This window comes from Oryzias latipes, chromosome 13, assembly GCF_053564925.1.
Source record: "Oryzias latipes strain Hd-rR chromosome 13, Olatipes_Hd-rR_3.1".
Classification (NCBI taxonomy): Eukaryota; Metazoa; Chordata; class Actinopteri; order Beloniformes; family Adrianichthyidae; genus Oryzias; species Oryzias latipes.
Genome location: NC_136249.1, coordinates 2,976,883 through 3,000,240, shown reverse-complemented (window position 1 = coordinate 3,000,240; position 23,358 = coordinate 2,976,883). Strand labels below are relative to the sequence as shown.

The 23,358-nt window shown below is 40.0% G+C and overlaps 1 protein-coding gene and 19 non-coding genes across 21 annotated transcripts in view; 1 reads left to right on the top strand and 19 right to left on the bottom strand.

The window, feature by feature from the left end:
- gkup (glucuronokinase with putative uridyl pyrophosphorylase) overlaps nucleotides 1-23,358 on the top strand; it is a 344,724-nt gene that overhangs the window by 22,714 nt on the left and 298,652 nt on the right. For both annotated transcript variants that reach the window (XM_023961243.2, XM_078929363.1), the window contains exons 19-22: nucleotides 2,341-2,398; nucleotides 2,468-2,536; nucleotides 3,326-3,389; nucleotides 4,339-4,410. In XM_023961243.2, the coding sequence (XP_023817011.1) occupies nucleotides 2,341-2,398; nucleotides 2,468-2,536; nucleotides 3,326-3,389; nucleotides 4,339-4,410 (263 nt within the window). The remainder of the gene's footprint in view (nucleotides 1-2,340; nucleotides 2,399-2,467; nucleotides 2,537-3,325; nucleotides 3,390-4,338; nucleotides 4,411-23,358) is intronic.
- trnai-aau (transfer RNA isoleucine (anticodon AAU)) lies at nucleotides 7,249-7,323 on the bottom strand. The gene has a single exon. It is a non-coding gene; the product is annotated as a tRNA-Ile (tRNA).
- Nucleotides 7,454-7,526, bottom strand: trnav-cac (transfer RNA valine (anticodon CAC)). The gene has a single exon. It is a non-coding gene; the product is annotated as a tRNA-Val (tRNA).
- On the bottom strand, nucleotides 8,628-8,700 carry trnav-cac (transfer RNA valine (anticodon CAC)). Its single transcript has one exon. It is a non-coding gene; the product is annotated as a tRNA-Val (tRNA).
- trnav-cac (transfer RNA valine (anticodon CAC)) lies at nucleotides 10,979-11,051 on the bottom strand. Its single transcript has one exon. It is a non-coding gene; the product is annotated as a tRNA-Val (tRNA).
- trnav-aac (transfer RNA valine (anticodon AAC)) lies at nucleotides 11,422-11,494 on the bottom strand. The gene has a single exon. It is a non-coding gene; the product is annotated as a tRNA-Val (tRNA).
- Nucleotides 12,156-12,228, bottom strand: trnav-cac (transfer RNA valine (anticodon CAC)). Its single transcript has one exon. It is a non-coding gene; the product is annotated as a tRNA-Val (tRNA).
- trnav-aac (transfer RNA valine (anticodon AAC)) lies at nucleotides 12,598-12,670 on the bottom strand. Its single transcript has one exon. It is a non-coding gene; the product is annotated as a tRNA-Val (tRNA).
- trnav-cac (transfer RNA valine (anticodon CAC)) lies at nucleotides 13,331-13,403 on the bottom strand. Its single transcript has one exon. It is a non-coding gene; the product is annotated as a tRNA-Val (tRNA).
- On the bottom strand, nucleotides 15,711-15,783 carry trnav-cac (transfer RNA valine (anticodon CAC)). Its single transcript has one exon. It is a non-coding gene; the product is annotated as a tRNA-Val (tRNA).
- trnai-aau (transfer RNA isoleucine (anticodon AAU)) lies at nucleotides 16,683-16,757 on the bottom strand. Its single transcript has one exon. It is a non-coding gene; the product is annotated as a tRNA-Ile (tRNA).
- Nucleotides 16,890-16,962, bottom strand: trnav-cac (transfer RNA valine (anticodon CAC)). Its single transcript has one exon. It is a non-coding gene; the product is annotated as a tRNA-Val (tRNA).
- trnat-agu (transfer RNA threonine (anticodon AGU)) lies at nucleotides 17,862-17,936 on the bottom strand. Its single transcript has one exon. It is a non-coding gene; the product is annotated as a tRNA-Thr (tRNA).
- trnav-uac (transfer RNA valine (anticodon UAC)) lies at nucleotides 18,067-18,139 on the bottom strand. Its single transcript has one exon. It is a non-coding gene; the product is annotated as a tRNA-Val (tRNA).
- trnai-aau (transfer RNA isoleucine (anticodon AAU)) lies at nucleotides 19,036-19,110 on the bottom strand. The gene has a single exon. It is a non-coding gene; the product is annotated as a tRNA-Ile (tRNA).
- Nucleotides 19,241-19,313, bottom strand: trnav-cac (transfer RNA valine (anticodon CAC)). Its single transcript has one exon. It is a non-coding gene; the product is annotated as a tRNA-Val (tRNA).
- On the bottom strand, nucleotides 19,684-19,756 carry trnav-aac (transfer RNA valine (anticodon AAC)). Its single transcript has one exon. It is a non-coding gene; the product is annotated as a tRNA-Val (tRNA).
- On the bottom strand, nucleotides 20,213-20,287 carry trnai-aau (transfer RNA isoleucine (anticodon AAU)). Its single transcript has one exon. It is a non-coding gene; the product is annotated as a tRNA-Ile (tRNA).
- trnav-uac (transfer RNA valine (anticodon UAC)) lies at nucleotides 20,420-20,492 on the bottom strand. Its single transcript has one exon. It is a non-coding gene; the product is annotated as a tRNA-Val (tRNA).
- On the bottom strand, nucleotides 22,788-22,860 carry trnav-cac (transfer RNA valine (anticodon CAC)). The gene has a single exon. It is a non-coding gene; the product is annotated as a tRNA-Val (tRNA).

The following is a 23,358-nucleotide window of genomic DNA, read 5'->3' as shown; positions in this document are numbered from 1 at the left end:
TGTTTGTCGCTTGCTGATCGTGTGTGCTGTGATGTTGTTGTTTGTCGCTTGCTGATCGTGTGTGCTGTGATGTTGTTGTTTGTCGCTTGCTGATCGTGTGTGCTGTGATGTTGTTGTTTGTCGCTTGCTGATCGTGTGTGCTGTGATGTTGTTGTTTGTCGCCTGCTGATCGTGTGTGCTGTGATGTTGTTGTTTGTCGCTTGCTGTTTCGTGTGTGCTGTGATGTTGTTGTTTGTCGCCTGCTGATCGTGTGTGCTGTGATGTTGTTGTTTGTCGCTTGCTGTTTCGTGTGTGCTGTGATGTTGTTGTTTGTCGCTTGCTGTTTCGTGTGTGCTGTGATGTTGTTGTTTGTCGCTTGCTGATCGTGTGTGCTGTGATGTTGTTGTGTGTCGCTTGCTGTTTCGTGTGTGCTGTGATGTTGTTGTTTGTCGCTTGCTGATCGTGTGTGCTGTGATGTTGTTGTTTGTCGCTTGCTGATCGTGTGTGCTGTGATGTTGTTGTTTGTCGCTTGCTGATCGTGTGTGCTGTGATGTTGTTGTTTGTCACTTGCTGTTTCGTGTGTGCTGTGATGTTGTTGTTTGTCACTTGCTGTTTCATGTGTGCTGTGATGTTGTGTGAAACTAACGCTACGGAAGCTCTGGGGAGCCAAAAATGCGCCATTACACAAAAACTCGATTTAGTCTTTTTATAAATCGCCCGTAACAAAAAATTTGAATTAATTCATTTAATCGATTTTTTAATTAATATTTAATTTTTTTAAATTTAATATTTGCTAAACCTCAAGATACGTGATACAAAACATCATTTCAGAGGGAAAAGGCAACTTTTATGATAAAGCCAAATTTGGTTTCAATCAAATAAAGTCCACAAGTAGTTTCCTAGATCGCTTTTACTGCAAGAAATATCCTCCATCAAATGTGGATCAACATTTTCTTTTGTTAATTAATGACAAAACAGATACCGTTTTTGGCTAATTTTATAGCAACGCGCTAACTATTTTGAGTTAAGCTGGCTTATTTGTAGTTTACCGATGTGCTGCCTTTTTTTGGCCAATTAGGCAACTATTAAAGATAATTTGGAGTTCAGTTAAAATTTTCAGGTTAGGGTTATTCAAATTTTTTTAGCATTTTTAGCAGATTTTTCTCAGCAATTTCTTAAATTGCCAAAGCATTTTGAACAGCCACATTCAGCAGGAAGCATTCACACTAGCATTATTGCAGGTAATGCAATGTTTCTAGTTTAATATTTTACCTTTTTAACTGTCAAATTGAATTGTGATTTTTAGTATTGACTTCTAAATTGCAAAATGTATTTTTCTATTCCAAGCCAGAATTGCATATTGAATTGTGAATTGCAATTGCAATGCCAGTAAAGATATACTCTGCCTCCCATCAGGGCTTTAAAGAATTCAGAGTCAACTTTTCTTTTGGGTATCATGAGGACAAGCTTCACAATAACTTGCAGCATCATAAGCTAGACTTGATTGAATTGGGGAGTGTTTGGCAAGGCAGTGGAAGCGCTGCATTATGGGATATGTAGTTTAATATGTTACCAGTGCTACCAACCTCTGTGCTATCAATACCAACAATATAAAATGATCTCGCTGGGCGGATATAATCCCACGTCGGGCTGGATGTGGCCTGCAGCCCTTGATTTTGACATTGCTGTAGACTTTAGAAACAACTCAAACCTAATTTTAAACAAACTTTTTAAAACAAACAACAAACTGAGCAGTTGGGGGCTTTTAAACCTCAGTGGTGGCAACCACTTTTAGATTTGGGCATTATTAGCCACCAGGTGTGGGTGAATGTAATATAATAAGATTTTCAAAACACTGCTGCAAGGCTTTCAACAGGATCGGACAAAAGGCCCCACATCACCCCAATTTGATCCTGCTTGCACTGATCAGGTGGCGTATTAACTTTGAAATAACCTTCAGAGCTTTAAATGGACAGACCGGGTTGTTTCTGCTTGTTTAATGTCCTTCACATGGATGAACATGTGGCGTCTAATGGTTATAGACAAACTATGGAATAGAATTTGTACTAATTTGTACTAATTTGTACATTTGTACTAATCTGCTTCATGAATTCAAAACAATCAAAAATAAATATAATGTAAAAATGTTGATGAAGAGTTTCTCCCATTCCTACCTTTATGTTCATTTGTCTGTCTTCAAATTTCCCCTGTGGGGACTTCCTAATCTCTTTTCCCCATTTGTCTTGTCTGTCCTTTAACTTTTTGTAAAAGCTGCAGCATTTTTCAGATGGGACACTTCAAGGTCACAGGACCCCCTCCTCCTTCTGTTACTCTCCCCTTTACCTCTCTGTCTCTCCACAGGTGAGGACACAGTACTGGAGGCCATCAAGTCTTTTGCTGAGCTCACAGATCAGGCCAGGTAATAAAAAAAATCCCATCATGCACCAGAGGAGCTTCCGTCTGAAAGCGGTCTTCTTCTTCCCTGCAGGACTGCCATTGAGAACCAAGACTGGATTAGCCTGGCTCAGCTCATGGACCAGAACTTGGACTTGCGCAGGTAGTTGATTTGGGTTTCCTCCATGCTTTGCTCCCAGATGTTCCTTGGGTTTGTTCCAGTGGTGCTCCTAAAACCTGCAGTCCCACAGCATTAAGCATCCTCCTCCGTGCCTCAGGGCTGCCAGTCTTTGGTTTGTTTCTGTCCTCATAGACTTACGTTGTGTCTGAATTCCTTCCCTACTCACTCTATAGTGTGTTCTCCATTCTGTAGTGCTGTACGAATCTATAATTCCAAAATCCAGTGCCCTAGAAATTTCCCAGAAGTCTCTGCGAAAAACCAGTGTGCATCAATGTTCACTAGATCGGTGAATATAGACCACAATGCATTGCATTTGAACAATTTTGCTGCTGATAAATGAGTGGATCTAGTTCCAAAGAGAACCAACGTCCTCTGGGCACGTCTCCTCGTGTTTGGGAAGCTGTAAAATTCATATTCTGCCAGTATGATATCAGGCTGCATGTCAATGAGGTCCAGCTGGACATCACCAGGTGAATCGTCTACATTGCAGGTAAAGGGAGACGATATCAGATGCATCTGGATGTTGGTATCAGACCGCCGCAGGGCGGAGGAGGCTTAAAGTCATCACCTCGGAAATGGTGGCAATCTGGTTCTGATCCAACTGCCTGGACCCCCACATGGGTTCTTCCAGAAAGTATTCGATTGCTGTGATGCTGAAATGAAGAAGGAAGAGCACCTGTACCTCACTGTGTGAATCCAGAAGAGAACAGTCTGTTTGGTTTTGCTTTTGCTGCTCTTGTGTACAGCATGCTAACTCCGCTCTCCCTCCAGGTCCATCTACACAGATGACTGTCTGGGTCCGGGTAACATGATGATGATTCGACTGGCAAGACAGGTAGGCGCTGCTCTCCTTGAAGCTGCGTTCGCACCAAGCGTGATTCAAGCATCGGGAGTGTCCACTTTCAACGTTAAGTCAATGTACACATGTGATCAAAGGTCCTGCGGAGCGCTTTGAGCATCAGGCATGGTGCGTCAGTCCAGTAGCAGTTCGACCGGAGTGGTGCGGTACGATTTAGGTGGCGCAACGCGTCCAGGGTTAAAAATCTGTTCTTCAGCAAGGTCGCCACATCGCGTCAACCAATCACGGACTCAGCTGTGGGCATGTTATGTGTCTAGTCATTTGATCAGTGGGTGGAGTACAAACCCAAAACGGAGGATCATTCCTAGCATTCTCATCTTGAATTTCCATCCATCCCTCCATTTTCTTAATGGATGGGATGGCGGGCCACAGATCGCCAGTCTGTCATAGGGCCCATGGGGCTGGAGCGATCCCGGGCCTCCCCAACTTTATGACTTATTTCTTATTTGCATCAAGACAATAAAAAAAGTTCCTCTAATTTTGTTTTTTATTTTATTTTTCCCTCCTTGGACTAATGCAGTACAGCAAGTCTTCACCAGCGGCCGTCATTCAGATGTAGCTCTCGCAGTAGACGGCGAGGCTCACCGTACCGGAGAGTATCTGAAGGATTCATGAACCCAGACATGGAGACGGGATTACCTATGCTTTTGTAGAGCGCTTCAAAAATAAATAAACCGGATCTCTACACATCTTCCATGTCTTCCATGCATTATAAATGAGATAAACACAGACACTGCTCCGTGTAGAGATCAGACTGAAAACAGCTGGCTATAGCTCCTGCCACACATGTCTGGGGTGTCAAGCTTTTGGACAGCAGGAAATTCGCTGCGCCTCGAATTTGTCGCGCAAATTGTGTGTGAACGCAGCTTCAGACTCACTGTAAGGAGCTGTTCAGGACACTTTCTGCTTCTGCTACTTCTTCCAGTTCGGTTCGGCAGTGAAGTTTCCTGGCAGCGGTGGCGCCGTGGTGGGGTTGTGTCTGGATCAGGCCAAACTGGTGAGGGTTAAACTCTGATAGGATATCGGAGGTTTAGTGCATAGATGGGTCCGCACAATATCAGGAAGGCATCAGCAAACCTGGGGAGACAAACCACAACATCACTTTCTATGACAACAGAGTTTTACTGATAAAAACAAGAAGGGCCACAGCCGTGTCATCAAGCTCTGAATCATCAGAACTGCTCTAACAGAAGAAAGAGGACAGTTAAATTACAATGTAACATGTGAAAAGCTCACACAGCATAATTTATCTTAATCCTATACTTTTTTTTAACCAAAAAATAAATAGGTGTCACTGTAAAAGAGGAAAATAAAAAAGATTAATGTTCTGCGTACATAATTTCTTTTACCAGAGAATTTAGGTGATGTGTGAAATTAAATTTAAGTCAAAGGACATATAAAGTGAATTATTTTACTGAACATCATGAAGAATTGAGTTTTATCACTGAATTGTTTGGCAAAAAATAAGAAAATACCCAAACGCTCAAGATACTCTTGAGTACTTTGGAGAAATGCAATTTCAAAAATGCCTACATTTATTACCACAAGTCACAAGATAAATGTTTTTGTATGATGACAATATTATGTGTCTGCCTATGTGGATTTAACCCTTGTGCTATCTTAGATGACCCCCCCTTCCATTGACGTGTTCTCCCTACCATGACAAAGATGGATAAAGGTGGAAAGATTTCATGTAATCCATGGACACCAGTGAAGATCACAAATCATTGAAGAAAAAAGGTTCAGAGCACTGTCTAGTGGGTCTAGATGACCCAACTCCCAATGTTAAAGTGCCTAGGATAGCACAAGGGGTTACAGGGATGGGGTGCTTATGTGTGTGATCCATACATTGTGTGTTCCCATGTTCCCATTTATATAAAAAGCATAAAAACTGTATGCGCATAATAAACACAGGTAAGTTAGCTGTTTTATTAATTATCTGCATTAATACACAACAAAACATTTCTAAGGACCTTGCATAGAAACATAGGAAGAGCCCGATGAACGCCATTGCGTTTGGGGAGGATGTCATGGAATCCCTATTCAGACACACAGTTTTACATACTGTAGAGATTACAGAAGAAACAAAATGGATAAGTAAAAATGTGTGAAAATACATGTTTGCTGATCAAAGCAATAAAGGTCAAAAAGCCCACTTAATCATAGAAGTTGTCCCATTGTTTAGTCATAAAGGTAAATATTGATAAACAAATCCCCCTAATAAAGGGATAAAATATAACTGTTTATCATGGATTTTTAGAATCCTATAATAATTGTTATTTTTTATCTGCTTTCCTCCCTGGTTTTGATGCCTTCCATCTAATTAGCTGTGCATTAGCTGTGCTAGATGGTGTTCAAGCTCAGCAAAATCATGTTGGGCAGACTCTAATTTGTATCTGCAACACTCTTCTAAAATATTTTAATGATGTCCTGATGGCAACTGATGCATGTGAACCTGTTGATCTTTGATTATTGGATCTGTCTGCAGCTTTTGACACAGTTGATCATGAGATCCTGATTGGCCGGCTAGAACAATGAGCAGGGCTTTCTGGGGATGGATGTACCGGTAGTCTTACCTTACAGACAGGTCTTTCTGTGTTAGAATGGCCCCTCACTCATCCAAGTGTTGCCCCCTGAAGTGGAGGATCCCTCGGGGGTCAGTTCTGTGCCAGTTGTTCTATTTACTTGCTGCCACTGGGAATGCTGCTTCAAAATCATTAGATGTACTTCCCCCTTTATGCTGACGACTGCCAAATTCATTTCCCTATATTTAAGGGACTCGACCGCACAATGAACACAATGATTGATTGCCTTGCTGAAGTTAGTTTGTGGATGTTTGGAACTTTCTTGGCCTAAATGAAAGCAAAACTGAGGTAATTGTGTTTACCACTAGTGGTCTAAAAGATCATGTTCTTGTTCTCCTCTCTCTTGATCCTTTTGAACAGTCTGTGGTCATGAACCGGGATGTTAATCTTGATGCTCCTCTGGTGCTCCACCTCCAAATAAACGCAGTGGCCAGGACCCGCTTTTTTCAGATGCAACACCTGGCTAAGATTAAGTCTTTTATATCAAAAACAAATCTTGAAATGGTCACCATGCCTTCTTGTCCAGACTAAATTATTGCAGTTCTTTCTATGAAGGCTTACCCAAGGTATCCATTGCCAGACTGCAGCTGGTCCAAAACGCAGCAGCCAGAATTATGTGGGGCAAAGAAGTTTGACCACATAACACTGATCTTGGTCTCTTTGAACTGGCTTCCAGTGGAATACTTTTTATTAAAATTCTGGTCCTTACTTTTAAGTCTCTGGCAGGTACGGCACCTTCTTACCTCTCCAGTCTGCTTTTGAAATATTCCCCTTTACAGCCCTTATGTTCCGCCAACCAGTTTGTGTTAATGGTTCCCACGTGGGTTTGCTGCGTTGGCTCCTAAACTATGGAATCAGTTGCCACAGGCGATAAGAGACGTTACGCTCTTGGAGACTTTTAACCCTTGTGCTATCCTAGGAACGTTCACATTGGGAGTGGGGTCATCTGGACCCCACAAGACAGTGCTCTGAACCTTCAATAATTTTTGATCTTTACTGATGACTTGGGTCTTGACTGACGGTCCTAATACCATTTGCTTGTGATGCTCATCAAGGAAGTCCTATAATGATTTGATCCACTTGGAAATCTCTTCTTTTGTGTGTTGTTGTCAAAAGACACAACAGGCTTAGTTTTTTAATCTCTTGATCCATTGTGAATGTCTTTAAGCAAGCACTGAATTCTGTAGACAGCATGAAGACAGACTTGGAACTCAACTGTGGCATTTCACAGCTGTCATAAAAACAGTCTTTGGCCAGTATGGGGATTGAACCCACGACCTTGGCGTTATTAGCACCACGCTCTAAACCAGCTGAGCTAACTGGCCTCTGAAAGACTTACTGCTTGTTGGTACAACGGTTTTGTTAGACATGATCAGGAACTTCTTTTTTAGAACAGGAGCGGTGTTGGAAAAAAGTTGAATCTTCTGACGTCTTCAATTTAAGAAGGGAAAATCCTGTTTCTGCCCAGGTTCGAGCTGGGGTCCTTTCGTGTGTGAGACGAACGTGATAACCACTACACTACAGAAACCTTAATGGCTACCAGATATGCTCATGGAACTTTAGGGATAGTTTATAGAAAATCAGGGAGAAACATTGTGTGAAATTTGTGCTGATTTAACCTGCTTACCATTTCATCATGAGGTTCAAATGACTATTCTTTTGAATGTGACCCATGTGTTCTAGCCTTTACATGATGATTTAGTTGCATAATCACGAGTATTATCATCTTAGAATAGATGGACAATACTATTCACGTACATTTGTTTTGCGTCATTGTTAGCTGACCGCTTGTCGTCACAGGATTTTTAGTAGTCACGTTTTGAGCAAAGGAATCTGGTAGCATTATGTAAATTGTCATGTCACCACAAGGTCTTTTATTGTTTTGCACTAAAGAGTAATGTTTCTGCCCAGTTTTGAGCTGGGGACCTTTCGCGTGTTAGGCGAATCTGATAACCACTACACTACAGAAACCTACGTGTCTGGAGAGAAAAAATAACACAATTTGTTGGAGGCCTTATAGAAAAGTAGGGCCAAACTATGTCTGAAGGCCCAAAATTGCTGACGCTACAAAATGTATGTCAACCTGTACACTAATAAGTTTGTTTACAACATGAATGAGTGACCTATTAAATGGGTTCAGGTACCCAAGGAATTAGAATCTCCAAACAACAATTTGATGACTTGGGTCTTGACTGACGGTCCTAATACCATTTGCTTGTGATGCTCATCAAGGAAGTCCTATAATGATTTGATCCACTTGGAAATTTCTTCTTTTGTTTGTTGTCAAAAGACACAACAGGCTTAGTTTTTTAATCTCTTGAACCATTGTGAATGTCTTTAAGCAAGCACTGAATTCTGTAGACAGCATGAAGACAGACTTGGAACTCAACTGTGTTATTTCACAGCTGTCATAAAAACAGTCTTTGGCCAGTATGGGGATTGAACCCACGACCTTGGCGTTATTAGCACCACGCTCTAAACAAGCTGAGCTAACTGGCCTCTGAAAGACTTACTGCTTGTTGGTACAACGGTTTTGTTAGACATGATCAGGAACTTTTTTTTTAGAACAGGAGCGGTGTTAGAAAAAAGTCGAATCTTCTGACATCTTCAATTTATGAAGGGAAAATCCTGTTTCTGCCCAGGTTCGAGCTGGGGTCCTTTCGTGTGTGAGACGAACATGATAACCACTACACTACAGAAACCTTAATGGCCACCAGATATGCTCATGGAACTTTAGGGATAGTTTATAGAAAATCAGGGAGAAACATTGTGTGAGATTTGTGCTGATTTAACCTGCTTACCATTTCATCATGAGGTTCAAATGACTTTTCTTTTGAATGTGACCCATGTGTTCTAGCCTTTACATGATGATTTAGTTGCATAATCACGAGTATTATCATCTTAGAATAGATGGACAATACTATTGACGTACATTTGTTTTGCGTCATTGTTAGCTGACCGCTTGTCGTCACAGGATTTTTAGTAGTCACGTTTTGAGCAAAGGAATCTGGTAGCATTATGTAAATTGTCATATCACCACAAGGTCTTTTATTGTTTTGCACTAAAGAGTAATGTTTCTGCCCAGTTTTGAGCTGGGGACCTTTCGCGTGTTAGGCGAATCTGATAACCACTACACTACAGAAACCTACGTGTCTGGAGAGAAAAATAACACAATTTGTTGGAGGCCTTATAGAAAAGTAGGGCCAAACTATGTCTGAAGGCCCAAAATTGCTGACGCTACAAAATGTATGTCAACCTTTACACTAATAAGTTTGTTTACAACATGAATGAGTGACCTATTAAATGGGTTCAGGTACCCAAGGAATTAGAATCTCCAAACAACAATTTGATGACTTGGGTCTTGACTGACGGTCCTAATACCATTTGCTTGTGATCCTCATCAAGGAAGTCCTATAATGATTTGATCCACTTGGAAATTTCTTCTTTTGTGTGTTGTTGTCAAAAGACACAACAGGCTTAGTTTTTTAATCTCTTGAACCATTGTGAATGTCTTTAAGCAAGCACTGAATTCTGTAGACAGCATGAAGACAGACTTGGAACTCAACTGTGGCATTTCACAGCTGTCATAAAAACAGTCTTTGGCCAGTATGGGGATTGAACCCACGACCTTGGCGTTATTAGCACCACGCTCTAAACCAGCTGAGCTAACTGGGCTCTGAAAGACTTACTGCTTGTTGGTACAACGGTTTTGTTAGACAGGATCAGGAACTTTTATTTTAGAACAGGAGCGGTGTTAGAAAAAAGTCAAATCTTCTGACGTCTTCAATTTAAGAAGGGAAAATCCTGTTTCTGCCCAAGTTCAAGCTGGGGTCGTTTCGTGTGTAAGACGAACGTGATAACCACTACACTACAGAAACCTTAATGGCCACCAGATTTGCTCATGGAACTTTAGGGATAGTTTATAGAAAATCAGGGAGAAACATTGTGTGAAATTTGTGCTGACTTAACCTGTTTACCATTTTATCATGAGGTTCAAATTACTCTTCTTTTGAATGTGACCATGTGTTCTAGCCTTTACATGATGATTTAGTTGCATAATCACGAGTATTATCATCTTAGAATAGATGGACAATACTATTGACGTACATTTGTTTTGCGTCATTGTTAGCTGACCGCTTGTCGTCACAGGATTTTTAGTAGTCACGTTTTGAGCAAAGGAATCTGGTAGCATTATGTAAATTGTCATATCACCACAAGGTCTTTTATTGTTTTGCACTAAAGAGTAATGTTTCTGCCCAGTTTTGAGCTGGGGACCTTTGGCGTGTTAGGCGAATCTGATAACCACTACACTACAGAAACCTACGTGTCTGGAGAGAAAAAATAACACAATTTGTTGGAGGCCTTATAGAAAAGTAGGGCCAAACTATGTCTGAAGGCCCAAAATTGCTGACGCTACAAAATGTATGTCAACCTGTACACTAATAAGTTTGTTTACAACATGAATGAGTGACCTATTAAATGGTTCAGGTACCCAAGGAATTAGAATCTCCAAACAACAATTTGATGACTTGGGTCTTGACTGACGGTCCTAATACCATTTGCTTGTGATCCTCATCAAGGAAGTCCTATAATGATTTGATCCACTTGGAAATTTCTTCTTTTGTGTGTTGTTGTCAAAAGACACAACAGGCTTAGTTTTTTAATCTCTTGAACCATTGTGAATGTCTTTAAGCAAGCACTGAATTCTGTAGACACCATGAAGACAGACTTGGAACTCAACTGTGGCATTTCACAGCTGTCATAAAAACAGTCTTTGGCCAGTATGGGGATTGAACCCACGACCTTGGCGTTATTAGCACCACGCTCTAAACAAGCTGAGCTAACTGGCCTCTGAAAGACTTACTACTTGTTGGTACAACGGTTTTGTTAGACATGATCAGGAACTTTTTTTTTAGAACAGGAGCGGTGTTAGAAAAAAGTCGAATCTTCTGACATATTCAATTTAAGAAGGGAAAATCCTGTTTCTGCCCAGGTTCGAGCTGGGGTCCTTTCGTGTGTGAGACGAACATGATAACCACTACACTACAGAAACCTTAATGGCCACCAGATATGCTCATGGAACTTTAGGGATAGTTTATAGAAAATCAGGGAGAAACATTGTGTGAGATTTGTGCTGATTTAACCTGCTTACCATTTCATCATGAGGTTCAAATGACTTTTCTTTTGAATGTGACCCATGTGTTCTAGCCTTTACATGATGATTTAGTTGCATAATCACGAGTATTATCATCTTAGAATAGATGGACAATACTATTCACGTACATTTGTTTTGCGTCATTGTTAGCTGACCGCTTGTCGTCACAGGATTTTTAGTAGTCACGTTTTGAGCAAAGGAATCTGGTAGCATTATGTAAATTGTCATATCACCACAAGGTCTTTTATTGTTTTGCACTAAAGAGTAATGTTTCTGCCCAGTTTTGAGCTGGGGACCTTTCACGTGTTAGGCGAATGTGATAACCACTACACTACAGAAACCTACGTGTCTGGAGAGAAAAAATAACACAATTTGTTGGAGGCCTTATAGAAAAGTAGGGCCAAACTATGTCTGAAGGCCCAAAATTGCTGATGCTACAAAATGTATGTCAACCTGTACACTAATAAGTTTGTTTACAACATGAAAGAGTGACCTATTAAATGGGTTCAGGTACCCAAGGAATTAGATTCTCCAAACAACAATTTGATGACTTGGGTCTTGACTGACGGTCCTAATACCATTTGCTTGTGATCCTCATCAAGGAAGTCCTATAATGATTTGATCCACTTGGAAATTTCTTCTTTTGTGTGTTGTTGTCAAAAGACACAACAGGCTTAGTTTTTTAATCTCTTGAACCATTGTGAATGTCTTTAAGCAAGCACTGAATTCTGTAGACAGCATGAAGACAGACTTGGAACTGAACTGTGGCATTTCACAGCTGTTATAAAAACAGTCTTTGGCCAGTATGGAGATTGAACCCACGACCTTGGCGTTATTAGCACCACGCTCTAAACAAGCTAAGCTAACTGGCCTCTGAAAGACTTACTACTTGTTGGTACAACGGTTTTGTTAGACATGATCAGGAACTTTTTTTTTAGAACAGGAGCGGTGCTAGAAAAAAGTCGAATCTTCTGACGTCTTCAATTTATGAAGGGAAAATCCTGTTTCTGCCCAGGTTCGAGCTGGGGTCCTTTCGTGTGTGAGACGAACGTGATAACCACTACACTACAGAAACCTTAATGGCCACCAGATATGCTCATGGAACTTTAGGGATAGTTTATAGAAAATCAGGGAGAAACATTGTGTGAGATTTGTGCTGATTTAACCTGCTTACATTTCATCATGAGGTTCAAATGACTTTTCTTTTGAATGTGACCCATGTGTTCTAGCCTTTACATGATGATTTAGTTGCATAATCACGAGTATTATCATCTTAGAATAGATCGACAATACTATTCACGTACATTTGTTTTGCGTCATTGTTAGCTGACCGCTTGTCGTCACAGGATTTTTAGTAGTCACGTTTTGAGCAAAGGAATCTGGTAGCATTATGTAAATTGTCATATCACCACAAGGTCTTTTATTGTTTTGCACTAAAGAGTAATGTTTCTGCCCAGTTTTGAGCTGGGGACCTTTCGCGTGTTAGGCGAATGTGATAACCACTACACTACAGAAACCTACGTGTCTGGAGAGAAAAAATAACACAATTTGTTGGAGGCCTTATAGAAAAGTAGGGCCAAACCATGTCTGAAGGCCCAGATTTGCTGACGCTACAAAATGTATGTCAACCTTTACACTAATAAGTTTGTTTACAACATGAATGAGTGACCTATTAAATGGGTTCAGGTACCCAAGGAATTAGAATCTCCAAACAACAATTTGATGACTTGGGTCTTGACTGACGGTCCTAATACCATTTGCTTGTGATCCTCATCAATGAAGTCCTATAATGATTTGATCCACTTGGAAATTTCTTCTTTTGTGTGTTGTTGTCAAAAGACAAAACAGGCTTAGTTTTTTAATCTCTTGAACCATTGTGAATGTCTTTAAGCAAGCACTGAATTCTGTAGACACCATGAAGACAGACTTGGAACTCAACTGTGGCATTTCACAGCTGTCATAAAAACAGTCTTTGGCCAGTATGGGGATTGAACCCACGACCTTGTCGTTATTAGCACCACGCTCTAAACCAGCTGAGCTAACTGGCCTCTGAAAGATGTATTGCTTGTTGGTACAACGGTTTTGTTAAACATGATCAGGAACTTTTTTTTAGAACAGGAGCGGTGTTAGAAAAAAGTCAAATCTTCTGACGTCTTCAATTTAAGAAGGGAAAATCCTGTTTCTGCCCAGGTTCGAGCTGGGGTCCTTTCGTGTGTGAGACGAACGTGATAACCACTACACTACAGAAACCTTAATGGCTACCAGATATGCTTATGGAACTTTAGGGATAGTTTATAGAAAATCAGGGAGAAACATTGTGTGAAATTTGTGCTGACTTAACCTGTTTACCATTTTATCATGAGGTTCAAATTACTCTTCTTTTGAATGTGAACCATGTGTTCTAGCCTTTACATGATGATTTAGTTGCATAATCACGAGTATTATCATCTTAGAATAGATGGACAATACTATTCACGTACATTTGTTTTGCGTCATTGTTAGCTGACCGCTTGTCGTCACAGGATTTTTAGTAGTCACGTTTTGAGCAAAGGAATCTGGTAGCATTATGTAAATTGTCATATCACCACAAGGTCTTTTATTGTTTTGCACTAAAGATTAATGTTTCTGCCCAGTTTTGAGCTGGGGACTTTTCGCGTGTTAGGCGAATCTGATAACCACAACACTACAGAAACCTACGTGTCTGGAGAGAAAAAATAACACAATTTGTTGGAGGGCTTATAGAAAAGTAGGGCCAAACTATGTCTGAAGGCCCAAAATTGCTGACGCTACAAAATGTATGTCAACCTGTACACTAATAAGTTTGTTTACAACATGAATGAGTGACCTATTAAATGGGTTCAGGTACCCAAGGAATTAGAATCTCCAAACAACAATTTGATGACTTGGGTCTTGACTGACGGTCCTAATACCATTTGCTTGTGATCCTCATCAAGGAAGTCCTATAATGATTTGATCCACTTGGAAATTTCTTCTTTTGTGTGTTGTTGTCAAAAGACACAACAGGCTTAGTTTTTTAATCTCTTGAACCATTGTGAATGTCTTTAAGCAAGCACTGAATTCTGTAGACAGCATGAAGACAGACTTGGAACTGAACTGTGGCATTTCACAGCTGTCATAAAAACAGTCTTTGGCCAGTATGGGGATTGAACCCACGACCTTGGCGTTATTAGCACCACACTCTAAACCAGCTGAGCTAACTGGGCTCTGAAAGACTTACTGCTTGTTGGTACAACGGTTTTGTTAGACAGGATCAGGAACTTTTATTTTAGAACAGGAGCGGTGTTAGAAAAAAGTCAAATCTTCTGACGTCTTCAATTTAAGAAGGGAAAATCCTGTTTCTGCCCAAATTCAAGCTGGGGTCGTTTCGTGTGTAAGACGAACGTGATAACCACTACACTACAGAAACCTTAATGGCCACCAGGTATGCTCATGGAACTTTAGGGATAGTTTATAGAAAATCAGGGAGAAACATTGTGTGAAATTTGTGCTGACTTAACCTGTTTACCATTTTATCATGAGGTTCAAATTACTCTTCTTTTGAATGTGACCATGTGTTCTAGCCTTTACATGATGATTTAGTTGCATAATCACGAGTATTATCATCTTAGAATAGATGGACAATACTATTGACGTACATTTGTTTTGCGTCATTGTTAGCTGACCGCTTGTCGTCACAGGATTTTTAGTAGTCACGTTTTGAGCAAAGGAATCTGGTAGCATTATGTAAATTGTCATATCACCACAAGGTCTTTTATTTTTTCTTTTATTTATTTATTCTTTTATTGTTTTGCACTAAAGAGTAATGTTTCTGCCCAGTTTTGAGCTGGGGACCTTTGGCGTGTTAGGCGAATCAGATAACCACTACACTACAGAAACCTACGTGGCTGGAGAGAAAAATAACACAATTTGTTGGAGGCCTTATAGAAAAGTAGGGCCAAACTATGTCTGAAGGCCCAGAATTGCTGACGCTACAAAATGTATGTCAACCTGTACACTAATAAGTTTGTTTACAACATGAAAGAGTGACCTATTAAATGGGTTCAGGTACCCAAGGAATTAGATTCTCCAAACAACAATTTGATGACTTGGGTCTTGACTGACGGTCCTAATACCATTTGCTTGTGATCCTCATCAAGGAAGTCCTATAATGATTTGATCCACTTGGAAATTTCTTCTTTTGTGTGTTGTTGTCAAAAGACACAACAGGCTTAGTTTTTTAATCTCTTGAACCATTGTGAATGTCTTTAAGCAAGCACTGAATTCTGTAGACAGCATGAAGACAGACTTGGAACTGAACTGTGGCATTTCACAGCTGTCATAAAAACAGTCTTTGGCCAGTATGGGGATTGAACCCACGACCTTGGCGTTATTAGCACCACGCTCTAAACAAGCTAAGCTAACTGGCCTCTGAAAGACTTACTACTTGTTGGTACAACGGTTTTGTTAGACATGATCAGGAACTTTTTTTTTAGAACAGGAGCGGTGCTAGAAAAAAGTCGAATCTTCTGACGTCTTCAATTTATGAAGGGAAAATCCTGTTTCTGCCCAGGTTCGAGCTGGGGTCCTTTCGTGTGTGAGACGAACGTGATAACCACTACACTACAGAAACCTTAATGGCCACCAGATATGCTCATGGAACTTTAGGGATAGTTTATAGAAAATCAGGGAGAAACATTGTGTGAAATTTGTGCTGACTTAACCTGTTTACCATTTTATCATGAGGTTCAAATTACTCTTCTTTTGAATGTGAACCATGTGTTCTAGCCTTTACATGATGATTTAGTTGCATAATCACGAGTATTATCATCTTAGAATAGATGGACAATACTATTCACGTACATTTGTTTTGCGTCATTGTTAGCTGACCGCTTGTCGTCACAGGATTTTTAGTAGTCACGTTTTGAGCAAAGGAATCTGGTAGCATTATGTAAATTGTCATGTCACCACAAGGTCTTTTATTGTTTTGCACTAAAGAGTAATGTTTCTGCCCAGTTTTGAGCTGGGGACTTTTCGCGTGTTAGGCGAATCTGATAACCACAACACTACAGAAACCTACGTGTCTGGAGAGAAAAAATAACACAATTTGTTGGAGGGCTTATAGAAAAGTAGGGCCAAACTATGTCTGAAGGCCCAGAATTGCTGACGCTACAAAATGTATGTCAACCTTTACACTAATAAGTTTGTTTACAACATGAATGAGTGACCTATTAAATGGGTTCAGGTACCCAAGGAATTAGAATCTCCAAACAACAATTTGATGACTTGGGTCTTGACTGACGGTCCTAATACCATTTGCTTGTGATGCTCATCAAGGAAGTCCTATAATGATTTGATCCACTTGGAAATTTCTTCTTTTGTGTGTTGTTGTCAAAAGACACAACAGGCTTAGTTTTTTAATCTCTTGAACCATTGTGAATGTCTTTAAGCAAGCACTGAATTCTGTAGACAGCATGAAGACAGACTTGGAACTCAACTGTGGCATTTCACAGCTGTCATAAAAACAGTCTTTGGCCAGTATGGGGATTGAACCCACGACCTTGGCGTTATTAGCACCACGCTCTAAACCAGCTGAGCTAACTGGCCTCTGAAAGACTTACTGCTTGTTGGTACAACGGTTTTGTTAGACATGATCAGGAACTTTTTTTTTTTAGAACAGGAGCGGTGTTAGAAAAAAGTCGAATCTTCTGACATCTACAATTTAGGAAGGGAAAATCCTGTTTCTGCCGAGGTTCGAGCTGGGGTCCTTTCGTGTGTGAGACGAACGTGATAACCACTACACTACAGAAACCTTAATGGCCACCAGATATGCTCATGGAACTTTAGGGATAGTTTATAGAAAATCAGGGAGAAACATTGTGTGAGATTTGTGCTGATTTAACCTGCTTACCATTTCATCATGAGGTTCAAATGACTTTTCTTTTGAATGTGACCCATGTGTTCTAGCCTTTACATGATGATTTAGTTGCATAATCACGAGTATTATCATCTTAGAATAGATGGACAATACTATTCACGTACATTTGTTTTGCGTCATTGTTAGCTGACCGCTTGTCGTCACAGGATTTTTAGTAGTCACGTTTTGAGCAAAGGGATCTGGTAGCATTATGTAAATTGTCATATCACCACAAGGTCTTTTATTGTTTTGCACTAAAGATTAATGTTTCTGCCCAGTTTTGAGCTGGGGACTTTTCGCGTGAGAGGCGAATCTGATAACCACAACACTACAGAAACCTATGTGTCTGGAGAGAAAAAATAACACAATTTGTTGGAGGCCTTATAGAAAAGTAGGGCCAAACTATGTCTGAAGGCCCAAAATTGCTGACGCTACAAAATGTATGTCAACCTGTACACTAATAAGTTTGTTTACAACATGAATGAGTGACCTATTAAATGGGTTCAGGTACCCAAGGAATTAGAATCTCCAAACAACAATTTGATGACTTGGGTCTTGACTGACGGTCCTAATACCATTTGATTGTGATGCTCATCAAGGAAGTCCTATAATGATTTGATCCACTTGGAAATTTCTTCTTTTGTGTGTTGTTGTCAAAAGACACAACAGGCTTAGTTTTTTAATCTCTTGAACCATTGTGAATGTCTTTAAGCAAGCACTGAATTCTGTAGACAGCATGAAGACAGACTTGGAACTCAACTGTGGCATTTCACAGCTGTCATAAAAACAGTCTTTGGCCAGTATGGAGATTGAACCCACGACCTTGGCGTTACTAGCACCACGCTCTAAACCAGCTGAGCTAACTGGCCTCTGAAAGACTTACTGCTTGTTGGTACAACGGTTTTGTTAGACATGATCAGGAACTTTTTTTTTAGAACAGGAGCGGTGCTAGAAAAAAGTCGAATCTTCTGACGTCTTCAATTTATGAAGGGAACATCCTGTTTCTGCCCAGGTTCGAGCTGGGGTCCTTTCGTGTGTAAGACGAACGTGATAACCACTACACTACAGAAACCTTAATGGCTACCACATTTGCTCATGGAACTTTAGGGATAGTTTATAGAAAATCAGGGAGAAACATTGTGTGAAATTTGTGCTGATTTAACCTGTTTACCATTTTATCATGAGGTTCAAATGACTTTTCTTTTGAATGTGACCCATGTGTTCTAGCCTTTACATGATGATTTAGTTGCATAATCACGAGTATTATCATCTTAGAATAGATGGACAATACTATTCACGTACATTTGTTTTGCGTCATTGTTAGCTGACCGCTTGTCGTCACAGGATTTTTAGTAGTCACGTTTTGAGCAAAGGAATCTGGTAGCATTATGTAAATTGTCATATCACCACAAGGTCTTTTATTGTTTTGCACTAAAGAGTAATGTTTCTGCCCAGTTTTGAGCTGGGGACCTTTGGCGTGTTAGGCGAATGTGATAACCACTACACTACAGAAACCTACGTGTCTGTAGAGAAAAAATAACACAATTTGTTGGAGGCCTTATAGAAAAGTAGGGCCAAACTATGTCTGAAGGCCCAAAATTGCTGACGCTACAAAATGTATGTCAACCTGTACACTAATAAGTTTGTTTACAACATGAATGAGTGACCTATTAAATGGGTTCAGGTACCCAAGGAATTAGAATCTCCAAACAACAATTTGATGACTTGGGTCTTGACTGACGGTCCTAATACCATTTGCTTGTGATGCTCATCAAGGAAGTCCTATAATGATTTGATCCACTTGGAAATTTCTTCTTTTGTTTGTTGTCAAAAGACACAACAGGCTTAGTTTTTTAATCTCTTGAACCATTGTGAATGTCTTTAAGCAAGCACTGAATTCTGTAGACAGCATGAAGACAGACTTGGAACTCAACTGTGTTATTTCACAGCTGTCATAAAAACAGTCTTTGGCCAGTATGGGGATTGAACCCACGACCTTGGCGTTATTAGCACCACGCTCTAAACCAGCTGAGCTAACTGGCCTCTGAAAGACTTACTGCTTGTTGGTACAACGGTTTTGTTAGACATGATCAGGAACTTTTTTTTTAGAACAGGAGCGGTGTTAGAAAAAAGTCGAATCTTCTGACATCTTCAATTTATGAAGGGAAAATCCTGTTTCTGCCCAGGTTCGAGCTGGGGTCCTTTCGTGTGTGAGACGAACATGATAACCACTACACTACAGAAACCTTAATGGCCACCAGATATGCTCATGGAACTTTAGGGATAGTTTATAGAAAATCAGGGAGAAACATTGTGTGAGATTTGTGCTGATTTAACCTGCTTACCATTTCATCATGAGGTTCAAATGACTTTTCTTTTGAATGTGACCCATGTGTTCTAGCCTTTACATGATGATTTAGTTGCATAATCACGAGTATTATCATCTTAGAATAGATGGACAATACTATTCACGTACATTTGTTTTGCGTCATTGTTAGCTGACCGCTTGTCGTCACAGGATTTTTAGTAGTCACGTTTTGAGCAAAGGAATCTGGTAGCATTATGTAAATTGTCATATCACCACAAGGTCTTTTATTGTTAAGCACTAAAGAGTAATGTTTCTGCCCAGTTTTGAGCTGGGGACCTTTCACGTGTTAGGCGAATGTGATAACCACTACACTACAGAAACCTACGTGTCTGGAGAGAAAAAATAACACAATTTGTTGGAGGCCTTATAGAAAAGTAGGGCCAAACTATGTCTGAAGGCCCAAAATTGCTGACGCTACAAAATGTATGTCAACCTGTACACTAATAAGTTTGTTTACAACATGAAAGAGTGACCTATTAAATGGGTTCAGGTACCCAAGGAATTAGATTCTCCAAACAACAATTTGATGACTTGGGTCTTGACTGACGGTCCTAATACCATTTGCTTGTGATCCTCATCAAGGAAGTCCTATAATGATTTGATCCACTTGGAAATTTCTTCTTTTGTGTGTTGTTGTCAAAAGACACAACAGGCTTAGTTTTTTAATCTCTTGAACCATTGTGAATGTCTTTAAGCAAGCACTGAATTCTGTAGACAGCATGAAGACAGACTTGGAACTCAACTGTGGCATTTCACAGCTGTCATAAAAACAGTCTTTGGCCAGTATGGGGATTGAACCCACGACCTTGGCGTTATTAGCACCACGCTCTAAACCAGCTGAGCTAACTGGCCTCTGAAAGACTTACTGCTTGTTGGTACAACGGTTTTGTTAGACATGATCAGTAACTTTTTTTTTTTAGAACAGGAGCGGTGTTAGAAAAAAGTCGAATCTTCTGACGTCTTCAATTTAAGAATGGAACATCCTGTTTCTGCCCAGGTTCGAGCTGGGGTCCTTTCGTGTGTAAGACGAACGTGATAACCACTACACTACAGAAACCTTAATGGCTACCACATTTGCTCATGGAACTTTAGGGATAGTTTATAGAAAATCAGGGAGAAACATTGTGTGAAATTTGTGCTGATTTAACCTGTTTACCATTTCATCATGAGGTTCAAATGACTTTTCTTTTGAATGTGACCCATGTGTTCTAGCCTTTACATGATGATTTAGTTGCATAATCACGAGTATTATCATCTTAGAATAGATGGACAATACTATTCACGTACAATACTATTGACGTACATTTGTTTTGCGTCATTGTTAGCTGACCGCTTGTCGTCACAGGATTTTTAGTAGTCACGTTTTGAGCAAAGGAATCTGGTAGCATTATGTAAATTGTCATATCACCACAAGGTCTTTTATTGTTTTGCACTAAAGAGTAATGTTTCTGCCCAGTTTTGAGCTGGGGACCTTTCGCGTGTTAGGCGAATCTGATAACCACTACACTACAGAAACCTACGTGTCTGGAGAGAAAAATAACACAATTTGTTGGAGGCCTTATAGAAAAGTAGGGCCAAACTATGTCTGAAGGCCCAAAATTGCTGACGCTACAAAATGTATGTCAACCTTTACACTAATAAGTTTGTTTACAACATGAATGAGTGACCTATTAAATGGGTTCAGGTACCCAAGGAATTAGAATCTCCAAACAACAATTTGATGACTTGGGTCTTGACTGACGGTCCTAATACCATTTGCTTGTGATGCTCATCAAGGAAGTCCTATAATGATTTGATCCACTTGGAAATTTCTTCTTTTGTGTGTTGTTGTCAAAAGACACAACAGGCTTAGTTTTTTAATCTCTTGAACCATTGTGAATGTCTTTAAGCAAGCACTGATTTCTGTAGACAGCATGAAGACAGACTTGGAACTCAACTGTGGCATTTCACAGCTGTCATAAAAACAGTCTTTGGCCAGTATGGGGATTGAACCCACGACCTTGGCGTTATTAGCACCACGCTCTAAACCAGCTGAGCTAACTGGGCTCTGAAAGACTTACTGCTTGTTGGTACAACGGTTTTGTTAGACAGGATCAGGAACTTTTATTTTAGAACAGGAGCGGTGTTAGAAAAAAGTCAAATCTTCTGACGTCTTCAATTTAAGAAGGGAAAATCCTGTTTCTGCCCAAGTTCAAGCTGGGGTCGTTTCGTGTGTAAGACGAACGTGATAACCACTACACTACAGAAACCTTAATGGCCACCAGGTATGCTCATGGAACTTTAGGGATAGTTTATAGAAAATCAGGGAGAAACATTGTGTGAAATTTGTGCTGACTTAACCTGTTTACCATTTTATCATGAGGTTCAAATTACTCTTCTTTTGAATGTGACCCATGTGTTCTAGCCTTTACATGATGATTTAGTTGCATAATCACGAGTATTATCATCTTAGAATAGATGGACAATACTATTCACGTACATTTGTTTTGCGTCATTGTTAGCTGACCGCTTGTCGTCACAGGATTTTTAGTAGTCACGTTTTGAGCAAAGGAATCTGGTAGCATTATGTAAATTGTCATATCACCACAAGGTCTTTTATTGTTTTGCACTAAAGAGTAATGTTTCTGCCCAGTTTTGAGCTGGGGACCTTTGGCGTGTTAGGCGAATCTGATAACCACTACACTACAGAAACCTACGTGTCTGGAGAGAAAAAATAACACAATTTGTTGGAGGCCTTATAGAAAAGTAGGGCCAAACTATGTCTGAAGGCCCAAAATTGCTGACGCTACAAAATGTATGTCAACCTGTACACTAATAAGTTTGTTTACAACATGAATGAGTGACCTATTAAATGGTTCAGGTACCCAAGGAATTAGAATCTCCAAACAACAATTTGATGACTTGGGTCTTGACTGACGGTCCTAATACCATTTGCTTGTGATCCTCATCAAGGAAGTCCTATAATGATTTGATCCACTTGGAAATTTCTTCTTTTGTGTGTTGTTGTCAAAAGACACAACAGGCTTAGTTTTTTAATCTCTTGAACCATTGTGAATGTCTTTAAGCAAGCACTGAATTCTGTAGACAGCATGAAGACAGACTTGGAACTCAACTGTGGCATTTCACAGCTGTCATAAAAACAGTCTTTGGCCAGTATGGGGATTGAACCCACGACCTTGGCGTTATTAGCACCACGCTCTAAACAAGCTGAGCTAACTGGCCTCTGAAAGACTTACTACTTGTTGGTACAACGGTTTTGTTAGACATGATCAGGAACTTTTTTTTTAGAACAGGAGCGGTGTTAGAAAAAAGTCGAATCTTCTGACATATTCAATTTAAGAAGGGAAAATCCTGTTTCTGCCCAGGTTCGAGCTGGGGTCCTTTCGTGTGTGAGACGAACATGATAACCACTACACTACAGAAACCTTAATGGCCACCAGATATGCTCATGGAACTTTAGGGATAGTTTATAGAAAATCAGGGAGAAACATTGTGTGAGATTTGTGCTGATTTAACCTGCTTACCATTTCATCATGAGGTTCAAATGACTTTTCTTTTGAATGTGACCCATGTGTTCTAGCCTTTACATGATGATTTAGTTGCATAATCACGAGTATTATCATCTTAGAATAGATGGACAATACTATTCACGTACAATACTATTGACGTACATTTGTTTTGCGTCATTGTTAGCTGACCGCTTGTCGTCACAGGATTTTTAGTAGTCACGTTTTGAGCAAAGGAATCTGGTAGCATTATGTAAATTGTCATATCACCACAAGGTCTTTTATTGTTTTGCACTAAAGAGTAATGTTTCTGCCCAGTTTTGAGCTGGGGACCTTTGGCGTGTTAGGCGAATCTGATAACCACTACACTACAGAAACCTACGTGTCTGGAGAGAAAAATAACACAATTTGTTGGAG